This window comes from Danio rerio, chromosome 8 (genome assembly GCF_052040795.2).
Source record: "Danio rerio strain M-AB ecotype USA chromosome 8, GRCz13ab, whole genome shotgun sequence".
NCBI lineage: Eukaryota > Metazoa > Chordata > Actinopteri > Cypriniformes > Danionidae > Danio > Danio rerio.
The window spans coordinates 23,093,790-23,118,826 of NC_141028.1; the positions used below are offsets into that span (position 1 = coordinate 23,093,790).

A 25,037-nucleotide genomic window follows, 5' to 3' on the forward strand; every position below is an offset into this window, starting at 1 on the left:
GGACATAAAACCGCGGAGCTCTGACTGACGCGGTGGGTTCTGTCTGTGTGTGCCTGGCGTCGGATCCTCCCAAACACATCCACATCCACTTCCACACTCCCCGCGAGCACTGGGCTGCCGCTCCGCCGGGTCTTCGGCGACTTTTACCCCTTAGGACCTGCATGTCTAATCTTTAGACATGATCAGATTGCTGGATTCACGGACTCTCCTGCTACTTGTGGCAACGCATAGCGTTTTGCTATCGCTTGTAAGATGTCAACAAGAAGATGACCGTAAGTTGGAGTTTTTCACTTTGAAATTCAAAGCATTCTGCAAAACAATTGTACGGTGTTGCCATGGTGACATGAGAGGAAAGTTTGGAATGGATCAGTTTGGGTTTTCGCTTTTCACCTCTGGACTGCAGGATGCCTTTTGCTCATTACTTAACATTATAAAGCAGAAATATCTTTGCAGTGTAATGTTAAGAATGCAGATATTCAAAGCTCGCATTATAGCTATACGAATATGTTTATGTCGCTCAACTTCACTGAGGTGTACTTTCTGGTTTACGCGCATCAGCAGACTGACGGGCGCATGTTGTCCGTGAGGTTAACGCGATGAAAGTTGGGTTTGTAGTTATTTAACTTGGCTAAGTGTTAAAAAAGCTAAACATTAAGTATGGGTTCAGGCATTCTCTTTCCTTGTATGTATTTATGCGTTTACGACAGTTTAAAACAGTCTGGAAGGTACCACAAAAGTTAGAATACAAGTTAATCAGTGCGGATGCGCGTGAAGCAACTTTCTCCTGAGGAGGTTGCTATAGCAACTCTGCTCTTCCCGCTGGCTGGGATCAGTATCACTACATTACCGTGACAAAATGAGTCTCTCATAACTCTCTCGTTTAATAATGTTTTCAGATTCATAAAGATATCACAGAAAAAAAAATGCCAGGACACGTAAAGCAATTTAGACAGTTAACAAAAGTAAGACAAAATACAGTTGAAGTCAGAAATATTAGCCTCCCTGAATTATTAGCACTTCTGTTTATTTTCCCCCCAATTTCTGTTTAACTGAAAGAAAATTTCTAAACATAATAGTTTTAATATTTTATTTCTGATAACTGATTTGTTTTATCTCTGCCATGATGACAGTAAATAATGTTTTACTAGATATTTTTTCAAGACACTTCTATAAAGTTTAAAGTGACATTTAAAGGTTTAACTAGGTTAATTAGGTTAACTAGGGAGTTTGGGGTAATTGGGCAAGTTATTGTATAACAGTGGTTTGTTCTGTAGACTATTGGAAAAAAATGTAGCTAAAGGGGCTAATAATTTTGACCCTAAAATGGCTTTTAAAAAAATAAAAAGCTGCTTTTATCTTAGCTGAAATAAATATAAATAAAACACACTGTGAAAATTTCCTTGCTCTGTAAAACATAATTTGGCAAATATTTAAAAAAGAAAAAAAATCAAAGGGGGGCTTATAATTCTGACTTCAACTGTACATTATATGTTAAAAAATGTTCTCAAATTAGAATGCAAACTTTTCTGTTTGTAAGGAGTCATAACCAGTTTTATAGTTAGTTTATATTTTAAAGTGCCCCTTTTGCTTATAAATGGAGAAAAGTGTGGATCTAAGATAATACCTCAAGTGCCTTTTACAGTGTAAATAAGAGCATTATAATAACCAATTTCTATATGTAGGTCATTAATACATCCGCTTCTGGCAGCGTGAGAGCACTTTCACTTGAGATTAGGAGCAAAGGTTCCTGCAAGGGTTCAAACGGTGCACCAACAGCCCACGTGCACAGTGTTTGGAAAGCAAAAGTATTTCAGGTTTAGTTCAGGGGATTTTGCGTTGATTAGGAGATTTGGGGAGCTAGGTTTGGTGGGTGGATAAGGAGGAGGGGGTCTCTGGAATGTTGTATAAAAGGCCAAAACATCAAACTTGAAAGATCACAGGCAGATTGGAACTATAAAGAGTGTCATCTGTGATATTTGTTAACTGGAAGTGATAGAAAACAAATGACCCAGATGAACATCTCCTTGTGTTCTCACTGTGCTCATTAAATGTCTATCTCCTCACTAAACAAGGAAACGTTAATTGAACAGAACGCTTGCTTTGCCCTGCATCCAAGAAAAGTGGATTTTCCGTATTTACAGTAAAAACTAAACAGCTATAATTGCTCCATTCATTTGTGCTAGGGCTGGGACTTAAAGGCAAATTACACTTTCATACGAATATTTGAAAAGCAAACAGATCAAGGGGTTCAGTGTGTGTGAGGGCTGTCCTTTCCGACCCATGAGGGTGTGTTTGCCCTGGTGGTAAGTGAGACCATTAGATCCAGATGGAGCTTGCGAGAGGGGTGTGTTTGCATAAGGCACCAGGCTGTCAATGCAGCCCTGTCTGTGTTTGAGAAAGACCCATTCATGGCTAGTTTTGGAGATTTGGGGTTCAGTTTCAAATACGCAGACTACAGGAGGCCACATTTTACACCAGGGTGTCAGATATGCACCCTGCAAATATTGCTAGCTAGTGTTGTGGTTAGTGTATAATCAAAAAGTAACCAGCTGTCAGACATCAGTTGGACTCATATCTGAACTGTATGCATGTAAATATATATATATATATATGCAATGTATCTGTAATTATTTTATATACAAATAATATATTTAAATGCATTAAATATATTAAGTATACATCAAATATATATGTATTACAAAACATTTCGAAGTTAGGAGACTTGTGCTACTTGCTTTTTATTTTATTTATTTTTTTGAGTGTGTCACATGCTCACCTGTCTCTTACCTTCATGCATTCCTTACTGTCGCCCCCTTCTGGTGGCTGCAGAGGAAGAGTTTGGCGGCTGTGTTCAAGATGGCCAGCAGTATGCAGACCGTGCGGTTTGGAAACCAGAACCGTGCCGTGTCTGCGTGTGTGATTCGGGGACTGTGCTGTGTGACGAGGTCATCTGTGAGGATCTGAATGACTGTGCCAATCCCATCATTTCACCTGGAGAGTGCTGTCCCATCTGCCCAGCTGACACCGACGACCCTATCGGTCCGCTCTCTGCTCACACACCTCTCTTTGCTTCTCACACCTGTCCTGCTCAATGTCTGCTTTGAGTTCTGTAACTTTGTCGTGCATACCATTAGACTACAGCCTGGTCATGTTGGTCATGTAATTGTGTTCAGAACTCAAAGCAAACGTTCCAAGTTTGCAACACTTTTAAATTTTATTGTTGATTTAAGTTTTAGACCAAATTATGTTTTTTTTTTCTCAGTTATAGCTGTATTTGGATAAAATGTGGACACTTTTCATTTTAATTGAGAGGTTGTGTTTTTGGAAGCACATCTTGCTACCTGTTTGGCCACTACAATAAGAAAATATAAAATTATATAATGCACATAAATGCATGATTTAAGTTTCTGTAAAATTATATATTATATCATATTATTCATTTTCCTTCAGATTAATCTCTTTATTTATCATTTGTCACCACAGCGAAATGAATCGCCAACTTATCCAGCATATGTTTTACGTAGCGGATGCCCTTCCAGCTGCAACCCAGTATTGGGAAACACCCATACACTTTCGCATTCACATACTTACACCATGGCCAATTTAGTTTATTTAATTCACCAATACCACTGAAACAGTTCTCATTGGTTACACTACAAGTCTCTGAACTGTGGGGGAACCAGTGCACCCGGATGAAACCCACACAAACACGGGGAGAACATGCAAACTCCACACAGAAACACTAACTGGCCCAGCCGGAGCTCGAACCAGCGACCGTCTTGCTGTGAGGCAACAGTGCTAACCACTGTGCCACTGTGTTGCCCTATATTATATTATATTATATTATATTATATTATATTATATTATATTATATTATATTATATTATATTATATTATATTATATTATATTATATTATATTATTCATTCATTTTCTTTTCGGCTTAGTCCCTTTATTAATCTGGAGTCGCCACAGCAGAATGAACCGCCAACCTATTCAGCTCATGTTTTACGCAGCGGACGCCTCCTCCAGCTGCAACCCATCACTGGGAAACCTCCACACACTCTCATTCACACACATACACAACGCAAAATTTTAACCTACCCAATTCACCAGTACAGCATGTCTTTGGACTTGTGGGGGAAACGGGAGCACCCAGAGGAAACCCACGCAAATGTGGGGAGAACATGCAAACTCCTCACAGAAATGCCAACTGACCCAGCGGAGGGTCAAACAAGTGGCCTTCTTGCTGTGAGGCGACAGCTCTACTTACTGCGCTACCGCGTTGCCCCATATTATGTTATATTTGATTTTATTTCTATTATAGTAACAAGTAAACAAGCCAAAACCTCAATTAGTTTGGAAAAAGCTGCAAATCAAGACAAAGCGTCTTTGAATACGAGGTCATGGTGTGACCTCTTACTAACATCCTAATTAACAAAAAATTTAGAAGTGTTGTTCTTCCAACTTTTTCATCACTTCATGTTCAGTCAACCTTGACAGCTGCTACTGTTCATTTAAAAAAACATTGTGTGTTGCTGTTACACAAATACACACAATAATGTTAAGATGAACAAAATGTGAAGAAATGTTTTTTCCCATAAACATTTGAATATATATTCTAGCTCACTGTAATCAGCTCATGGCTCTGATACAGAATGAGTTTTAATGAAATATTTATTTTCATCTTTGTATTTAATTTGCTTAGCACTGTACAGCCTAATAATGCTTCTAATATTTCAACAATGCTTCATGTTTTAAACTGATCATGAGCTTGCATCTTAATATTCTGCTTTTAACAATTTAACGAAGCAGACTGGGAAGGGAATGATGCTGATTTGGTACAGAACCTAGTGGGGTGCCATTGAGTTGGTATTTTCAGCCATGTGGCTTCAGAATAGCAGTTCATTAGTCGTTACAGTAACACTGAGTGTCTGACCAGTTTAACGTCCTCATTACGAGTCAGCATTAGCTTATTATTATTGCATTCACCAACTTTCTTCTTGACCCATTGGTGACCCTATAGTGAGCTAGCAGCATTGTTGTCAGTGTAAGATTTAGATGTCCAAATGTGTGTGTTACTGAAAAGTCAATTGATCAAATACATGCACAATTACTTCATCCTGCTGTGTCTAACTGTCAATCTTTGTCTTTCCTTCATCATGCGATGTGATTCAACAGGGTCACTTGGTGCAAAGGTGAGGCCTTGACTTGTCTGTATTTTAAAAAAAAGTCATACTATACAAATGCTGAATAGAATGAATTGTATTTTAAATTATATTTTATTTTAATCTCCACAGGGACAGAAAGGAGAACCAGGCGATATTACAGATGTAAGTCATTTCATCGATGAACTTTACACTTGCTTTACCCTGACTTCATCAGTTTTCAACAAGTGAGCTGATGGATGTTTGTTATTTTTGTTTGTGTAGGTTGTAGGACCAAGAGGACCTGCTGGACCAATGGTGAGATGAATTATAAACATTTTGTTTTGTAATTGATTTCTGAATAATGTTTCGTTCAATATTGCGTTTCTCCACTAGGTGGCTCTCCTGAACCTTTATTTGAATATACTGTTGCGTCTATTTAGCAGAGTGTACTTCAGACACTACAAGTGACCAAAGTTAATTTTTTTGTTTTTACATTTTTCCTTCTGTGATTTCAGGGACCCCCGGGAGAGCAGGGAACACGTGGAGAAAGAGGAGCTAAGGGTGAGAAGGTAAAAAATCTTGCCTTTTCAAACATTTTTTTTTCTCAGACTTGTTAGCTAAAGTGATGTCAGACCGTATTAGCCATTATCCGAGTACATTAAGGGGCAGTGGACACACTCTGCAGGAAGCTGTCATGTGAAAAGGCTTTAGCTAATCTCTTTGCTCTCTTTTCTTGTTCACTCATGTGCCCTAATATATATTTTTTTAACCCTTAGGGAAGTCCCGGCCCAAGAGGGAGAGATGGCGAACCTGGTACACCTGGAAATCCAGGACCCCCTGGACCACCCGGACCCAATGGTCCCCCTGGACTTGGAGGAGTATGTTTCTCCTGTCTTTTAATGTACTCTCTATTTTTGTGTCTGCCTCTTGCAGGTTGTAATAAGTGTGTGTTTGTGTATGTGCAGAACTTTGCTGCTCAGATGGCTGGTGGTTTTGATGAGAAGGCAGGAGGTGCTCAGATGGGTGTGATGCAGGGACCAATGGTAAGAAGAAAAAAACATGGCACACAGGCATATCTACATGGGTTAAATAATTGTTGCTATGGTATAATGTACTTTTTACATATGTTTTAAACTGCAACCCACTGAATGAATTTCACATCATGCCAGTGTTTTAAAGCGCTCAAATTGGCTAATATGGAACTTCAGCAGTCTACTAGAGTATTGTAGTTAATAGCTGTAGCATTCATAAAGTCATCTATGGATTTTTTTTACGGTGTGCCCTCTTGAGGTGAAAAACCTGGTTTGCTTCATGGGAAGCTAATTAATCAGACATTACATAAAAAGAAAGGACTAAATTACGTGCTAGATGAAGTTTTACCATACCTTTGGGCATTAGACTATTTAATGGAAATAATAGATGTTTAGGGACCTTTTAACAATAGTAATTAGTAATAAGCAATTGTTTATTAATTTATAGCTGAATTAATTTTTAACTTAAGTGTGAAAAAATATATGAGTATAAGAATATAGCTTTGTATATATGTGCATACAGTAGGTATATATTTATTTACTTAAAGTAGTTTCGTTGAATACAAGTTGAATAATTGTTTTTAATTTGTTAGTATTTGGTATTCATGTATCAATGTATTTTCTGCAAAAATGCAATCTCATAATTACAATGCAGGAAATAAACCTCAAACCTTGAGGAATGTTTTGGAATGACGTGGAATAAGTTTATCTTGATTCTGCCAATTTTACATTTTCTTTCATACATACTTAAAATTTGCACTGATAAAACGTCTTGCATTAATAAATTAATCAAAGTCTTATTATTTAAAACTGTAATAGATAATCAACTGCTACATGTTTCTTGATCTTTGGTGCTCTTTACTTTTCAAATGCCACCTGTTCTCAGAAAATTACAGTGCTGCACAGATTATAACAAATAATCATATATGCAAAACAAATTACACACAATTAAACAAATAGTTGATTCTTTTTTATGAAAAATAGACATGTTTTAAAAAAAATTCTAAAGTATAGTCTAACAATTTAGTGTTTATCTGGGTCAAAGATGCCATGTTGCATTTATTTTATCTGTTTTTAAAGGGTCCAATGGGTCCCCGTGGTCCTCCTGGCCCCTCTGGAGCACCTGTAAGTAAATGCATTTTATATGCCTAATTTATTGATGAATAATAATTAGATTCTCAACACTAATGAAAGAGATAAGAGTAATTTGTAAGCACCCATCACCGCCAACTCCCAAATCCCACACTGTCATTTGTTTCCATTCCAGGGCCCACAAGGTTTCCAAGGCAACCCTGGAGAGACTGGTGAACCCGGCCCTGCTGTGAGTGGCCCATATCTCGATTTCCTGTACATGCCTACGCATATGACACTTTATATTCCCACATACCCTACATATTCCACAGCCCACAAAGATGACACTTTCATACGCACATATCAATGGCACTGCAAAAAAACAACAACAACAACAAATTGATTTATTAGAACACAATACTGTTTTAGGTTTTAACAGTCTTTAACAATTTACAATTTAACAAACTTTAGGGTGCCCTTGGACCCCGTGGCCCACCCGGCCCCCCTGGAAAACCCGGAAGTGATGTGAGTAGTTTTGCCACTTTGATATTCAACTCTTCCAAATAGTGAATGTTTGAAAGATGTTAACTGCAATGTCTCTTAATGTCCTTCTTCATCCAGGGTGAGGCTGGCAAACCTGGTAAAGCTGGTGAGCGTGGACCCCCAGGACCTCAGGTAATTATATAGAAACAAAGACCCACATACAACAGTTTTAGTCACTTATTTAGGTTATTATTTTTTCTATTAAGGAGCAACAATTACTATATTTGTTTCTTTTTTGTATGACAGGGAGCTCGTGGATTCCCTGGGACCCCTGGACTCCCTGGCATCAAGGGACACAGAGTGAGTTTCTGAGATTGAAATTGATTGTTTTTCTGTATGTTTATTACTGTATCAATAGATTCATCTAATATTGAATGTGTTTGTAGGGACACCCAGGTCTGGATGGTGCTAAAGGAGAGGCTGGTGCTGCAGGTGCCAAGGTACTGCAACAAAAAGACTGCATTTTATGCCAAAATATCCTACTTTGACAGGAAATAACCATGTCTGAAACTGCACACACAGGTTTTGTCGGGCATCATATTTCTACCATAACTTATGATGGCATTATTGTTTACACATCTGCTTTGGAACAATATATGTGATGAATTTATTTAATAACATTTACTGAAGATATTTTAAAATATAAATACAGCTAATAAACAACAGACTTTGTTCAAAATGGAGTATACAATAGCATCCATTACCTACTCATTTGTATTTATGTATAGTATGGCATTATTTTTTGCAAATTTGCTTTGGAAGAGTTGTAAATTATTCAATAATTAAATTTTTTGTTTAATATAGAAAGCATACAGCATATGACTAAATCGTAAAACAACCTCGAACACCCCCCCCCCCACACACACACACACACCCAGGTAGAATTGTTTGATAATAACAAAAGTAAAACGATTGCTGTGTTAAAAAAAAACAATGAAATAAAAGAGAATAATTTTAAGCCAAATGCAGAGTAGAAGTTAGGTAAGTACAAATAAATAACTATTACATCATGAGATACATAAAGTACAAATAAACAGACAAGCTGAACATTAGAAGGTAGAAACAAAAGATTTGACAATAAATGTTTACAGATATGTTAAATAATAGTTTGTTTTTAAACTATGACAAAATGTTACATTTTAAGGCTTTTTAAAAAAATAAATGCTCCTGTTAAGTCCCCAGGCATATCAGAAACTGAGAATATTATAACATTCTTAACCCTCTCATTCACATTTTATGTAGTTAGTTATATAGTATGGCAATATTGTTTTCAAATCTTCTTTTAGGAATAATTTATATAATTCAATAATACAACTTCAATAAATGTGTATACAAATAAAATTTTATTTCATTAAAATCTTTTTTCTAGATTAATATGAAAGTAGGGGGAACAAAACGAAGACTTTAAAGGGAAAAACGAAGTGTATAATACTCATATTTGACAAATTAAATGCAAGCATAAATTTGACAGGTTTCACAGGACATCATAATAGACCCTTTTCATGTTTCCAGATTAGTCAGGGGCGGAAGCCATCATAGTTGGGAAAATTTTGAGTGCAGTGAATGAGAAAGTACAACAAATAATTGTTTTTACGATCTTATTTGCTAAAAAAATAAAATAAAAACTTCATGATGATGTTCAGAAAAATTGTGTGAGACTGATGACGGCAGCCAGAGGAGAGAATAATGTCAGATTAACTTTCCTGTCCCATAGACACATCATTAAAAAAACACTTCGTACAAGCCGTAATTAGTTTTTTGTCATTTGAAGCAAAGATGATATAATACATACATAAATACGTATAAATATTCATACAGTTTTTTAATGTAAATATTAGTGTCATAACTGGCTTGTGAAAAGGGTCCATTCTAACAGACATTTATCAGATTTGTGTATTTGTGAAGCTTTATAGATTTCAAATCTACTTTGGAAACATTTGTATATTTCTTTTTTACAGATAAGGATTTTTGAAACTATAAATATTATGAAGATATAAATATAAAGATATATATATATATAAATACTATAAAGATATATATACTATAAAGAAAATACTAAAACTAATAATAACATGGATCTGGTTATAGGCTCAGTAATTCAATAGGTTAATTGATTTTATTTGGCTCGGAACTAATTGATTTTACATCATGCAATTTTAAAGTTTCATCATTCTCATCTCTTTTCCTTCAGGGTGAGGCAGGTTCTAACGGTGAGAGTGGCGCTCCTGGACCAATGGTGAGTACCCTTTGATGCTAATGACTGATTCGTTTCTGTGACTGAAATGGTGCATTGGCTAACTCTATTCAAATGTCTTCAGGGTCCTCGTGGTCTGCCCGGTGAGAGAGGTCGCCCTGGTGCAACTGGTGCTGCTGTAAGTGACCACAAGAATACTGATCTAATACAACACATATGATATAGTTTTGGGTAGCTTTAACTATATTGATGGTCTGTTCATCTTTCCACAGGGTGCCCGTGGTAATGATGGTCTGCCTGGTCCTGCTGGTCCTCCTGTAAGTGCATTACGTCACACCCTCAAGTTCTCAAATGCTAGTCTATATAATCATAAAATCAAGGTTTCCAAGAAATATTCAAGGTTTAACGTCATTAATGCTATTGCTAATGCTAAGTAATTGAAAAAAAAAACTGACAAATGGATATCAAGGTGGATGATTCTCAATGAAAACATAATCATAACAAATAATTTATTAAAATATAATTAAAGTGTATTTAAAATTTTATTTTTTATCTGAAAATGATACAAAATTCATGCATTTACAAATCTGAGAAAAACATTTAAGGGATGCAATAGGAAGTAAGCATATATGTTTTGTTGATCTTTTACTGTTTCCCTCTTCAGGGTCCTGTTGGTCCTGCTGGTGCTCCAGGTTTCCCAGGATCCCCTGGATCTAAGGTAAAATGGCTAAAATCTGCATCAGCACTGTTTTGTGAATATGGAAACCGATTTTCAAATATGAAAATAATCATTGCTAATGCGATGTGATGTTCAATCCTGCAGGGTGAAGCTGGTCCCACTGGGGCTCGTGGACCTGAGGGCGCACAGGGACCTCGTGGAGAGGCTGGTACACCTGGATCACCTGGACCCGCCGGTGCATCCGTGAGTATATGATGAAGCAAAACATCTTTTGATTTTCTATATCAATTCATTAATGCTTAATGCACTTAAATGCTCACATTCTGCAGGGTAACCCTGGTACTGATGGTATTCCTGGAGCTAAAGGATCTGCTGTGAGTATATCCACATTATTCCCAGTTTATTTTTCACTCATTTCTCTGTAATTAAGAATTTAACATAACTTACAGTTATAACACTGGTTCTGCTTATTCAGTGATTATATTATGGCCATTTTTCTCTTTTGCAGGGTGCTTCTGGCATTGCTGGTGCTCCTGGTTTCCCAGGACCACGTGGTCCACCAGGACCTCAGGGAGCCACTGGACCTCTTGGGCCTAAAGGACAATCTGTACGTGAAGATGTCTTGAACATGTTCTCAGTGTCTCCCAGACATCGATTAGTAATTTTATACAGTTGATCCGGAGTGAAGATTAGTTTGCCATCATACTAATTGAAAACTCTGCTGTATTTATACAGGGAGACCCTGGTATCCCAGGATTCAAAGGCGAGGCTGGACCCAAGGGAGAGCGTGTAAGTAACCAACATCTGACTTATTGTCGTCTATCCTTTCTGTTGTATCCACTTTAAATTCCATCACAATCATACACAACAAACTAATCAGGCACATTCTTATCTTGATTACACAGGGTGTTCTAGGACCTCAAGGACCTCCTGGGCCATCAGGTGAAGAGGGCAAGAGAGGACCAAGAGGAGAGCCTGGTTCTGCCGGACCTCTTGGACCTCCTGGAGAGAGAGTGTGTATCTTGTCTAGATTAGATTTACCTTACCACCCACCAAATGATAAAGAACCCCACTAATGACTTTGTCTTTGTACTTGCTAGGGAGCTCCAGGTAACCGTGGTTTCCCTGGCCAGGATGGACTTGCAGGAGCAAAGGTTGGTGGGACTCACAGTTGTTTTCTCAACTACTCAGCACATGTATTTTCTTATGATTTCTGTACTCATATTCTGTACTATCATAGGGTGCTCCTGGTGATCGTGGTGTTCCAGGTTTGAGTGGACCGAAAGGAGGCACTGGAGATCCTGGTCGCCCTGGTGAACCTGGTCTTCCTGGAGCCAGAGTGAGTGAATGTGTTTTTTCTATTTTTTGTGTGTTTTGCTCATCGTAACTATGCTTAAAACCACCTTTTATACATGTTGCTTTAAAGGCTAATTCCATTGATCATCATTCATACAATCTTCCTTTTCTAATAGGGTCTCACTGGACGCCCTGGTGATGCTGGAGCTCAAGGAAAAGTTGGAGCGACTGTGAGTATATAGTTTAAAACAACTGCGTACAACCAGTATTCAGATACTAAACACACTGTTCTCAACACACTTCAGTGCTGAACATGTTTTAATGATTGTAGGGTGCCCCTGGTGAAGATGGCCGCCCTGGACCACCTGGGCCTCTGGGAGCTCGTGGTCAGCCTGGAGTGATGGGATTCCCTGGACCCAAGGGAGCCAATGTAAAACCATCAGAGCATTTCTGCATTTCAGCTACAATTTGTCTTTGAAAGTGAGTGGCAAGTGTATGTTTTGTGTCTCATGTATCTCCCTCTCTCATAGGGTGAACCTGGAAAACCTGGAGAGAAAGGACTTGTTGGACGCACTGGTCTTAGAGTAAGTCATGTTCTTACGCCAGTCGATATCCAGACAGATCTCCAAGCTATAGTTACTAATGAAATAAGTAATAATGCATCAGCATCCCACATCAAACAGATTTTTGCCTTATTTTTTCTCTCTTTGTTTTTACTTTTATTAGGGTTTGCCTGGTAAAGATGGAGAGACTGGACCTTCTGGTCCTCCTGGCCCTGTTGTGAGTATTACTTTAAATTAAGTTGTCCATACGCAGCCATGCTGAAGTTGCTCTGTGACTGCTCATAATTCAGTGTAAAGATATGATGTTGCCTAAATCCAGATTAAATTAAACCTCCACTGACCCACCATAGCCCCCAGTATCACAGTATACATTTGTTATTGTTGTGTAAATGCATTCATGCCACCTACAGTATATGACAAACATAAAACATCTTTGTGGAGTTAAGAAGCATGTTTGTTCAAATTTATCTAAATAAATTTATGTAATTGTACAATTAATGCAGCATTACCTTAAACATTTAGCTTCTGTAATCAATCAACAAAATTAAAAAACAGTTTACTCTAGTGTCTGAAATATTTCTGTAGTGCCTAAATTATGATTTTGATGTGTTTTAGGGTGCTGTTGGTGAGAGAGGAGAACAAGGTCAACCTGGTCCATCTGGCTTCCAGGTACATTTGCGCATATTTAATATACTGTATATATACTGGAACTAATGTACATATTAACTTAGATCAAGGGATCAAGATTTTCTAAGGTTTACTCTGTTTTTGTGCAGGGTCTGCCTGGACCTACTGGAGCCCCCGGAGAACCTGGTAAACCTGGTGACCAGGTGAGGATTACTATATTATTCATATGCTCCATTTGTGCTGTTGAGATGATATTAGTGACATTAACTATCATGACTATGCCATTCTTTCTCTGCATAGGGTGTTCCTGGAGAGGGTGGTGCTGCCGGTCCCACTGGACCAAGAGTGAGTTTCTATCCTTCACTAACAAGACCCCTAATACAACTCAGTGTGAATGAGTATTAATGTGATGTGACTCCTCTGTGCTTTCTCAGGGTGAGCGTGGTTTCCCTGGTGAGAGAGGAGGCGCTGGCCCTCAGGGTCTCCAAGGACCAAGAGGACTTCCAGGAACTCCCGGAACAGATGGACCCAAGGTGAGACCCGCATTGCATCCATCCCAAATCATCCATTTGATGAATTAAAATGAATGCATGCACTACTGTGCAACATTTTGCATGAAATGTTTTGCATGTTAGACCACAAGTTTTAATGAGAATTACTGAGAATGAGATTGGGAGAGGTGGCACTTAGCGTTGACGCATGCGAGAACCCATGTTGAAGTGCAATAAAATGCTTAGAGACATGACCAAGGAGAAGAAGAAGAAGAATATTTTTTGTCTGTTTTAAAAAAAATGTTTTTTAAGCTGGCTAAGTTTGCATTTTAAAATCCAAATGACATATTTAATGCACAATGTAATGCATTGTTGCTCATTTAAGGCAATATGGTAAGGGTTAGTTACATCTTTTTGGACCACATCTCAGCCTTCTTCCAACTCATAAACCCCTTTATGATATCCAACAGGGTGCGATTGGGCCAGCTGGTGCTGCTGGAGCTCAAGGTCCTCCCGGTCTTCAAGGCATGCCTGGTGAGAGAGGAGCTGTTGGTATCTCTGGAGCTAAAGGTGACAGAGTAAGTGTCTTTATAAATGGTACAATCCCTCCTTTTAGTAATTACACCAACGTAATGTCATTTGGATGATTGGGTTACTTATTGATTATCTCATTTATTAGGGTGACTCTGGAGAGAAGGGACCTGAAGGTGCTCCTGGTAAAGATGGTTCAAGAGTAAGTGCTATAAAGACAGCAACTGTCAACAAATTGCTTGCTTTTTATAGCTGATCAAAAGTAATGATCTTTCTGTCTTTTTTTGCCAGGGTTTGACTGGTCCAATTGGCCCACCTGGTCCTTCTGGTCCCAATGGCGCAAAGGTACATGCCTCATCCTTCATGTGGTCTTTTCCCAATGGTTGGTAGTTGTAGATGAAATTATTTGAGCAGATTGTTTAATTCTTTTATCTTTTTCTCACAGGGTGAAACTGGTCCTATTGGTTCAATTGGTGCTCCTGGTGCTCGTGGTGCCCCTGTAAGCAAACACTTCATTGTCTTTTGTTCAGCGTAAACGGGAAACGTTAGTGCAATGTATTAACCTTGCAGCTAGACAGCTAAAAGATGTACAAAAGGATGTTTGTGGTTTTGTGAAGTGTAAAATTAGTTTTGGTGTTAATCAATATCTTTTCATCATCCTACTAGGGTGATCGTGGTGAGATTGGTGCACCTGGACCTGCTGGCTTTGCTGGACCCCCTGTAAGTGGAAACCCACAATGTTTCAGTTTTTCTGCAGTGATACATTAATCATAAGATCATTTTCATCATTATTTTGGCAATTTTCTAAAAAGTTAATTTATTTGTAACTTTTTCAGAAACAAAAAAAAATAAATACTTGAGTTTTTGTAAAACAACAACAAAAAAGTATATAATTATTACTCTTCAAAACCTCATCATACAATAACGATTACAAAATAAATAAATAATTCATTCATTTTCATTGGTTCATTAACAGTTAAATTAACAAATAAATGTTTATGTATATACATGTTTAAATCCTGTCCCAATATGTGTGAAATATGGAGAAAGTTATTTATATTTGCAATAATATAACTTCATAGATAATTTTACGAAACTATTTTGACATTCAAGTATACTACATACATAGCCAAGTCCAAAATGACCCGATCACAAACCATTTTATTGAAAAATAATCATATCTCTTAAGAAATAACAATAGAAACATCATAAAAAAATAATGAATGAAGCACTTGCAAAATATAGTTTTCTTAAAAACAACATTTTTTGATCTTTTCTGGCCTCAATGTGTTATGATTTACAATGCTTTCCAGTAACAATGTTCAAATTGACAATTCTCTGTTGCTTTTATTAAAATCTAATGATTTGTATACTATTTAATTGAACTCTCTCAAATAGCTCAGTGGAAGGTGAAATAATCCACCAAGCAGGGAAAAACAAATCTAACTCAAACTCTCCACTATTTCTCTCTTCAGGGTGCTGATGGCCAACCTGGAAATAAGGGAGAGCAGGGTGAATCAGGACAGAAAGGTGATTCAGGAGCCCCTGGACCCCAAGGACCATCAGGTGCACCAGGCCCAGTGGTAAGTGTCTCTGCATCAGTATCTAATGCTACTTTAAGAAGTATTACATATGCTGATAATGGTTTTAAATAGACTTGATTTAAGCTTAGCAATGTGTGTTTGGCTCATTCAGTTTCACTGCTTGATTTCAGGGCCCAACTGGTGTCACAGGACCTAAGGGAGCACGTGGAGCCCAAGGAGCCCCTGTGAGTTACCTAAAAAGTCAACTTAGTCATAAATAATAATTTTTCATTAGATGTTTTAGCCAGTTACTCAATGCCATTTTTTTGTCAATGCCATTTTATTAAAAATAACATATTTCACTATTATTATAGGGTGCCACTGGTTTCCCTGGTGCTGCAGGACGAGTTGGACCCCCTGGCCCCAACGTAAGCCCCTCAATATCACAGACCACACTGAGTGGTTCCTCCACAGTTCACTTAAATAAACTATGTGCAGAATGCATAAATCCTTATTTTAAGCAACACTGTTGCTGTTAAGTAAATGAAATTATATTAAAAGATAGTCCTACATCTGCAATACTGTTTACTTTAATACATAAAATCTATAAACATTTAAACTGGGAGTCTAGACTTCAGTATCTAAATCTGATCACATTGTAAACTTTTTTTAATCTTCTCAGGGTAACCCTGGTGCTGCCGGCCCAGCAGGTCCTTCTGGTAAGGATGGTCCTAAGGGAGTTCGTGGTGATGCCGGTCCCCCAGGTAGAGCAGGAGATGCTGGACTGCGTGGACCTCCTGGTGCTCCTGGAGAGAAGGGAGAGGCTGGTGAAGATGGTCCTCCTGTAAGGCTCAGTCTCATTCACACATGCACATTTTTTGCATCAGAATGACTTTTGTGTTCTGTAGAGGTTCTTCACTGTATTCCTAAGCTTTGTTCTTCATATTTCATGTGTAGGGTCCTGATGGTCCTTCCGGCCCTGCTGGTCTTGCTGGTCAGCGTGGTATTGTTGGTTTGCCTGGTCAGCGTGGTGAAAGAGGTTTCCCTGGACTTCCAGGACCTTCTGTGAGTAGTAGCAGCAAATTCATTTTCATTTGAAAACCACTTATTGTTTTTTATTAATGGCTTAAAAGTCTAAATTTTGCATGATGATATTTTGCATTATGATATTTTCCGATGTTTAGTAAATATGTATTTTGCTGATCCTGATGCACCATCACTAATCTTACACTTTGCTAATATTATTTGTCCCACAGGGTGAGCCTGGCAAACAGGGAGCTCCAGGAGGCTCTGGTGACCGTGGACCTCCCGGCCCTGTTGGACCACCTGGATTGACTGGACCTGCTGGAGAGACTGGCCGTGAGGTAAAAACACATGCATGCATAACATGATGAACCTCAAAAAAGTCATGACTTACTGAACAGATTCAGTAATATGAAGATCACATCTCACCCATTTGTTTTGTTTGTCTTCAGGGTAATCCTGGATCTGATGGTCCACCTGGTAGAGATGGTGCTGCTGGTGTGAAGGTAAGGAGACCTCACAGGAAAAAAAAACATATAACATTCTTTTGTTTTCCTCTGATCTTTGTAAATTACAAATCAATCCATACTAGACAGCATAAAATGGGGTCTAAAGTTTCTCTTAGCTATATCTTTAGAATATATTTGTAATAAATGAACCTCAGAATGACTTCATATGTAATATAAGTTAAATGTACTTATTTTGTAAAACTGTTGGTTAGACAGATGGATGTCGCGCCAGCTGAAATATATGATCTGTTTGTACGTTTTTTAGGGTGAGCGTGGTAACACTGGCCCAATTGGTGCTCCTGGAGCTCCTGGTGCCCCTGGCGCTCCTGGTTCAGTTGGTCCAATTGGCAAACAGGGAGACAGAGGAGAGAATGTGAGTTAATTTCCGAAATCATATTTTACATTGATACAGAAATGCGTTTTTAAGTACAAGAATGCATGACAATAACATCCAATTTTTAGGAACCTTATCCATTATGCAAATCACCATCCTGGTTGTGTAATTTCCAGCAAATTATACATTTTAGTTAAAAACCTTATAATTATTTCAACTTTTTGTCTCTGGATTAATTCTACAAGGAAGCTGTTTAATTTTAGAATTTTGTTACATATTCAAAACAGCATTTCCTACCAAAAATGTTCATTATTTTGAAGAATAAAGGTCTAAAGCTAAAGATCAACATTTACCATGTATATCACATAAAGCATGTTTACTTAAAATGTGTTTACTGTTTTATTCTTTTCATTCTAAAGGGCCCACAAGGACCTGCTGGACCCCCTGGACCTGCTGGAGCTCGAGGCATGGTTGTAAGTTCCATTTATGAAGAAGGTGGAACAAAATAGAAGCTAAAATACATCCTGAGCTTTTAAATTCTCAAAATAGCCAGGTTCAAAATATAGCACGACTAAAATAGAGAGCTATGAGGAAAATTCTATTGGTAAGACTGGTACACCTAAACTCAAATAAGATTTAATGCAAAAAATAATAACTGTTGGGCGGGGTAACATGAATTTTATTAAATATTATATATTACCTAATTATTTTAATCACATCTGGTCAATTTAATTGTTTTTAGTGGCTTACATTTTGATTTACCTTTTCTATGTCTCTTTATCAGGGACCCCAAGGACCTCGTGGTGATAAGGGTGAGGCAGGAGAAGCTGGAGAAAGAGGCCAGAAGGGACACAGAGGATTCACTGGTCTGCAGGGTCTGCCCGGACCTCCCGTGAGTCTTTGACAAGTCTTAATTTCTTACAGACTGTGTAAAGTAAAAATATGAAATATGTTAACATTTTTGTGTCTTCTCAATAAAGGGTTCTCCTGGAGACCAGGGTGCTGCTGGACCTGCTGGACCTTCTGGTGCTAAAGTGAGTGTCCACAATTTGGTGGTAACACAGTTTGAAATCTCAGTACTTAAATGGTTTGGTTAACCATTGTTATTTATAATAGGGACCTTCAGGACCTGTTGGACCTGCTGGTAAGGATGGTTCTAATGGTCAGCCTGGACCCATTGGTCCACCTGGACCTCGTGGACGCTCTGGAGAGTCTGGCCCAGTTGTAAGTACATATTCATCAGCTTATAGCTCTATTAGTGTGAAAAGTACATGACTGATTCAAATTTTCTTCTTATCGTCTATGTTTAGGGTCCTCCTGGTAACCCCGGACCCCCTGGTCCTCCTGGTCCCCCTGGCCCTGGCATTGACATGTCTGCCTTCGCTGGATTGTCTCAGCCAGAGAAGGGACCCGATCCTCTGCGTTACATGCGTGCAGATGAAGCCTCCAGCTCTCTCAGACAACACGATGTAGAGGTGGACGCCACTCTGAAGTCCATCAACGGGCAGATTGAGGATATCCGCAGCCCCGATGGCTCCCGCAAGAATCCTGCACGCTCCTGCCGAGACCTGAAACTCTGCCACCCTGAATGGAAGAGCGGTAAGAAATGAGGAAAAAGAGATTCTCAGATAATCTAATAAGAGGGAAAATGTTCACAACCATCACAAAAACTCTTCCAAATGCTCAAAATGTCTCGCACAGAAGGGTTTCATAACTACTGGTGGAAGACCTTTTAGTTATAATGGTGTCTTCAGAGTAGGTTCTAACCTAGGGCAATAGGAACTAATGATGTACGGGTACATTGATTAGTCAAAAACATGGCTTATGAAACACTGCAACTTTAAATTTTCTTTTTGTTGCAGCCATGAAAATGTTAAATGGAAAGAGGGATTTTTTGTGTAAGAACAGGGACTGTATCGGTGCCTAAAGCTGATGCGAAAGCCCCTTAGTACTCATATGTTCATTTGGCCAGAGGAGAACTGGTCCATGGATTAAACCTGGATTCTCTCAAGATTTTCATTCTATATTTCTGTCACCTGGCGAAGTCTTGTTCTTTCCCTTACCACTATCACCTTGCTTGCATAATTGGGATTTAAAAGATTCCTAAAAAGTCAATAATATAATCAATTTTACTCAACAAAACTTAAATATAATTGAGCAACAAATTGTGCTTAATGAGTAAATCAATTTTGTTTCATTCAATTTTGTTTCATTTAATCAATTTTGTTATTGGACTGAATAGAACCAACACTGTTGCCCTTCAAAAAGTTGTTCATAGCTGAATTGAACTTATTCCACAGTTCACAACTTTACAGATAAACAAAACCAACACCAATCTGACTTGAACCAAATAATAAGACTAATGCTTTATTAAATCAATACTGTAATTTCCTGTTTGTTACTGTGAAGCTGATTTGACTTGAACAAACCTCTTGGTCTCTATCCACAGGTGACTACTGGGTGGATCCCAACCTTGGTAGCGCTGCTGATGCCATCAAAGTTTTCTGCAACATGGAGACCGGAGAGACCTGTGTGAAACCAAGCACTCCTAAAATCCCACGCAAGAACTGGTGGACAAGCAAGAGCAAGGCCCAGAAGCACGTGTGGTTCGGAGAAAGCATGAACGGCGGATTCCACGTGAGTATTATCCTTGTGTTTTAGTTAAGCAACAACACCAAATGTAAAAAGAAATCATTAAACGTCTGGGTAAAGGTTTTTAATGCCATAAAAAAAGCACATCTGGATTTGATTACGAGTGTTTGGATTGGGGAGCTGTTTACGGTTCTGAATTTCTGTTGGTCCATGGTGCTGAAAATCTATCCCCTAGTTGGGACAAGGAGCTGTGCTGAAATATCTATTGCATTTTTCTAATGTTTTCTTTAAGGGATAATAAAGATAAATTTATTCTAAGTATAATACATTTTTTCCTTTTCCTACAGTTTAGCTATGCTGATGGCAGCCAGACTCCTAGTACTACCACCATCCAGCTGAACTTCCTCAGGCTGCTGTCTACTGAGGCCACTCAGACCATCACCTACCACTGCAAGAACAGCGTGGCTTACATGGACCAAGCCACAGGCAACCTGAAGAAGGCCATTCTGCTGCAGGGCTCCAATGATGTGGAGATCAGAGCAGAGGGCAACAGCCGCTTTACATATGGCGTACTTGAGGATGGCTGCAAGGTGAGTCTCAACATAACACATATTTGTCAACATTAATTCAAATCAGTTAAAAATATTTAACTGTGCTTAATTAATATTATATGGATCAAATATGAAAAGTGATGTTCCAGCATCAGAACTATAAGCATATTAAATAATTTACATTTTTTTGTAAATGAAAACCACTATATAGTGCAGGGGTGCCCACACCTTTTTTAGCATGCGAGTTTCTTATAAAATGACCAAGCCAAAATGATCCACCAAATATAAAAATGCAAAACATATATTTATTTATAAACATATTGAGAATTTTGTATTTGTACAATATATATTAATGTACCTTGCTTATCTGTATGAACCCATATTGTGCAATAGTCTACAACTCTACATATTTTTGTCATCATCTTACTCTGATGACTTGTACTGAATGGAATTAACCTACAAAAGCATAGTCCGGACAGAAGCTGCTGATAACCAGCCTCAAGCACACTACCAAATGATCATCAGTCATAGTGGAACAATATTTGGACTTAACCGTGCCAAATTCCCTAAAGCTGCTATAGTTTTGCAGCACTTGGGGAAGTCGGTTCGGTTTTACGCGCATGCATGGTTATCCATGCATCAGAAAGGGGCAGATATCAAACTGGCTGCCCTGTATGTCAATCAAGTGACACATTTCAGTGAGGATGGCTGATAGGCTGACATCTATTTTTTTAAAGGCATGCCATTTACCCACGCTATCTTTGCGATCAACCTGTAGATCATGATTGACGTATTGGGCACACCTGATTCAGTGACTATAAAATATTTTTACAGTAATTTACAGAGGATACCCACTAAAATGTAATTCTGGGTAACAAAAGTTTACATATTAAAACCTTTTCAGGAATGTTTAGAACAAAACAATCAAACAGTCGTTCAATGAGACTTATATAGTATATATATATATATATATATATATATATATATATATATATATATATATATATATATATATATATATATATATACACATTATATAGGAATAGTTAAAGATCACAGTGCAGTTTTTTCATCTTTCTACTTTGCTCCTATTTCTCAATTTCTCAAACCCTTCATAGGCTTATTTTGTACATTTCATTTGATGCATACAATAAAATTGGATTTTTCAAATTCAATCCAATTACTCCACTTTTGAAAAGTTTGGGTTCAGTAAGACGTTTTTGAAGGAAACATGTAAATAATTGGGTCTTGCAACATATTACTTTTCAACTTGTAGGAACGAAATTGATCAAGAGTGACAGTGAAATTGCTTTAAAACATTTCCATTACTTCTTTTTTTTAAATTTCTGCCTATCATGAAATCCTGAAAAAATGGTACGTTTTCCACAAAAATATATATGTAACCTAACGGTCCAACTGCACCCAACCCGCTCTGAGCTGGGATCGACCCGGCGATTCTTTGTATGGAAGTCAGTTGCTCAAACAAGGAGGCTAAAGACCATGGACTCTAGCGTCTATTGCTGGAGCACCTTTTAAGGTCAGAGGTCACTTCGCTAGCTGGCCTCTGTTACATATATAATAATACTATTAATTAAACATTAGCAGCGTGATTTATTTATTCATTTTCCTTTGGGTCAGTCCCTTTATTCATCAGGGGTCGCCACAGCGGAATGAGCTGCCAAAGTGTCCAGCATATGCCCTTCCAGCTAAAACGCAATACTGGAAAACACCCATACACTCTCGCATTCACACTCATACACTACGGCCAATTTAAATTCTTCAATTCACCTATACCGCATGTCTTTAGACTATGGGGAAAACCGGAGCACCTAGAGGAAACCCACACAAACATGCAAACTCTACACAGAAAAGCAAACTGACCCAGCTGGGACTCGAACCAGCGATCTTCTTGCTGTGAAGCGATGGTGCTAACCACTAAGCCACTTGTTTTGTTTATGTTCACATACCCCCACTTACATGGCTTTTTCTGCTGTCTTACAGAAGCACACAGGTCAATGGGCCAAGACTGTGATCGAGTACAAAACTCAGAAGACATCCAGACTGCCCATCATGGACATCGCTCCAATGGACATCGGAGGAGCAGATCAGGAGTTCGGAGTGGACATTGGCGCAGTCTGCTTCTTGTAAAAAAAAAAATCAACTAAAACACATGTGGATTATGAGATAAGACATGGAAAAATACCAATGACGAGCAATAACTGTGAGGATGCAAAACACTCTCCAAATAACGAAACATGGAAGAAAAGCAAAGAAATCTGAAAATTGACGAAAGTTTTTTTTCTCTAAAACGCAAAATAAAGTCGTGCTGTCCGCGTTTAGCGTGACGGAAAAAACCAGCGCTAAATAGTCTCTCCCTCTGAAATCCAGCCATGTTTCCCACAAGTGCAGCGCCTCCTCTTGACGGGAGCCAAGAGGGGGACCGAACATGCAAGCACTACCAATGAAAGACAGAAACATGGCTTGATGTCATCACATCCTGCAGGTGGCGGGTGGGTGGGCCATGCTGTACAGTGTCGTGACTGGAACCACAGCAGTCCCTCCCACTAAAGAAGAAAGAAGGCCAGTCCCACTTCACCCCTTACTCTGCCTCTTGACTGTGACTCAGAAGAAAACGTCTCATTGTGAAATGTTAAAGCTGAGGAGGGAATAAGTTAATATTTACTGTGTATAATATCAAAAAAGTCTTGATTCAGTCTGTTCTGAAGCAGCCAGATCTATATATTTTCACAATTGTATGTGTTTGTGTGCGAGCATGTGCTTATACACACACAAAACAATATTTTGGGGAAAGTGCAGTTCCATTTCTTTCTTTTTTTTGGTGTAAATCAATATTTTTTTCTCTCCCATGATTGCCCAGAGTAGAGAGTTTTGGTTCCCTTGACCTAACAGCGAAAAGAAATACACGAAATCAAATAAATTTGGAAACCAATTCTAATATTTGTTTATTTGCATGATCTTTATTCTTCAAGAAAAGCTACCTCACACAGGAAAAAACAACAACATTAAAATCTGGATGTGAACGGAAGCAGCCTGGGGTTGCCGTAACATCAGGATGACACCCCGGTGCGGCTTGGTCCATCTTCAGAAGGTGCTATTAGTTTTGATCTAACTGTCAGTATTTCCCAGAATTCCCAATCCATCCCACTCCCTAACTAGCCTCATTGGACACACACAGCCTGCTCGGAGGATGCGGAAACTGTTGCTGGATGATCAAAAGACAGAGGAACTCTTTTGGCAATGCCAGAATTTTGCTCCCAAAGGATTGCCGTAGCGCTGAGCAGGATGTGTGTGTGAGTGAGGGTGTGTATATTTTTGTTATAATTAATATTATTATGATCTTGGTCTTTTTTTTTTGTTTGTTCTCTCTTTTTGGTTCTGGTTTTGTTACGATTTTAATTAATGTAAATTGAAAATAAAGGAAAAAACAAGGAATTATGAAGTCAGGTTTTAATTGTGTTTTTAATTACAGCACAACATGTTGAATGTATAGATTTGGAGTACAAAATTATTGTTGCATTGCTTTTGTGTGTGTGTGTGTGTGTGTGTGCGCGTGCGTGCGTGCGTGCGTGCGTGTGTGCGTGTGTGTGTGTGTTTTGTGGAACAGAAGCCCACAGGGTATTGGACAAAAAGGCTTGTATAACATGTTTCCCTAGCCTTCAAATAGACTTCTAAAAATAAAATATGGGGGGAAAGCTACCATGATAACATCAGAAATGCTAAACTTTGCAACTAAAGCTTTTAGTAAACCACTAAAAATGTATCTTTAATGTGCATGTAAAACCACTAGATTCTTGAATAAGCACTGTTTATGGTTTGACTTTAAACTGGTTTATGCTTTTGTCAATTACTAAGAGGCAGGAGAAAAATCACATTGTGAAATCTTTTGTTTTAAAGTCAAATTAATGACTTGTTCATAATGTTCATAATTTAAAGTATATTTATACTAACCTAAACCCAACACTAAGACACAGATCCAGACTCCACCCGACAAGATTCAGACTAAGATTATATACCTAAAAACAGAAAAAGGTTTACACCACCAAGCCGTACTAAGTCTATATATTTTAAAACTTACAGCGGGATTATGCTACTTAAGACCCAGAACCAGAGTAAGTCCAAACATCAGACATATTCCAAAAAATTATTTCTTACATGCAAGCTAAGGCTGCATCCCTGAAAATCACCTCAAACTCACACCATGATTGCACCTCTTTAGAACTCAAACAAGACCAAAACTATGCGCTAAGACCCACACCAATACTACAGCCCTGAAAATTCAGACCAATATTATACACTTCAAAATTCAGAC

At 38.3% G+C, this 25,037-nt stretch overlaps 1 protein-coding gene across 2 annotated transcripts; it reads left to right on the forward strand.

Moving 5' to 3' along the window:
* Nucleotides 1–24,167, forward strand: col2a1a (collagen, type II, alpha 1a). 2 transcript variants are annotated; one of them, NM_131292.1, is given in 54 exon segments: nucleotides 135–272; nucleotides 2,830–3,039; nucleotides 5,181–5,197; nucleotides 5,300–5,332; nucleotides 5,432–5,464; nucleotides 5,665–5,718; nucleotides 5,926–6,027; nucleotides 6,115–6,192; nucleotides 7,261–7,305; nucleotides 7,448–7,501; nucleotides 7,723–7,776; nucleotides 7,873–7,926; nucleotides 8,041–8,094; nucleotides 8,181–8,234; nucleotides 9,986–10,030; nucleotides 10,113–10,166; nucleotides 10,261–10,305; nucleotides 10,653–10,706; nucleotides 10,812–10,910; nucleotides 10,997–11,041; nucleotides 11,176–11,274; nucleotides 11,403–11,456; nucleotides 11,573–11,680; nucleotides 11,768–11,821; nucleotides 11,908–12,006; nucleotides 12,140–12,193; nucleotides 12,295–12,393; nucleotides 12,494–12,547; nucleotides 12,690–12,743; nucleotides 13,142–13,195; nucleotides 13,303–13,356; nucleotides 13,454–13,498; nucleotides 13,588–13,686; nucleotides 14,115–14,222; nucleotides 14,324–14,377; nucleotides 14,467–14,520; nucleotides 14,621–14,674; nucleotides 14,842–14,895; nucleotides 15,651–15,758; nucleotides 15,890–15,943; nucleotides 16,073–16,126; nucleotides 16,381–16,542; nucleotides 16,656–16,763; nucleotides 16,955–17,062; nucleotides 17,174–17,227; nucleotides 17,496–17,603; nucleotides 17,984–18,037; nucleotides 18,349–18,456; nucleotides 18,545–18,598; nucleotides 18,681–18,788; nucleotides 18,875–19,163; nucleotides 20,014–20,201; nucleotides 20,504–20,746; nucleotides 22,709–23,199. In NM_131292.1, coding segments are annotated over 54 exon segments (4,476 nt in total). In that variant the 5' UTR covers nucleotides 135–178; the 3' UTR covers nucleotides 22,856–23,199.
* Nucleotides 24,168–25,037: the final 870 nt, after the last annotated feature.

Coding starts and splice junctions, on each gene's coding strand:
- col2a1a (XM_087263591.1), top strand. CDS start 179: ATGATCAGATTGCTGGATTCACGGACTCTCCTGCTACTTGTGGCAACG. Junction 6,193..7,260: donor GTGTGATGCAGGGACCAATG/GTAAGAAGAAAA, acceptor CTGTTTTTAAAG/GGTCCAATGGGTCCCCGTGG. Junction 17,228..17,495: donor ATGGTGCTGCTGGTGTGAAG/GTAAGGAGACCT, acceptor TACGTTTTTTAG/GGTGAGCGTGGTAACACTGG.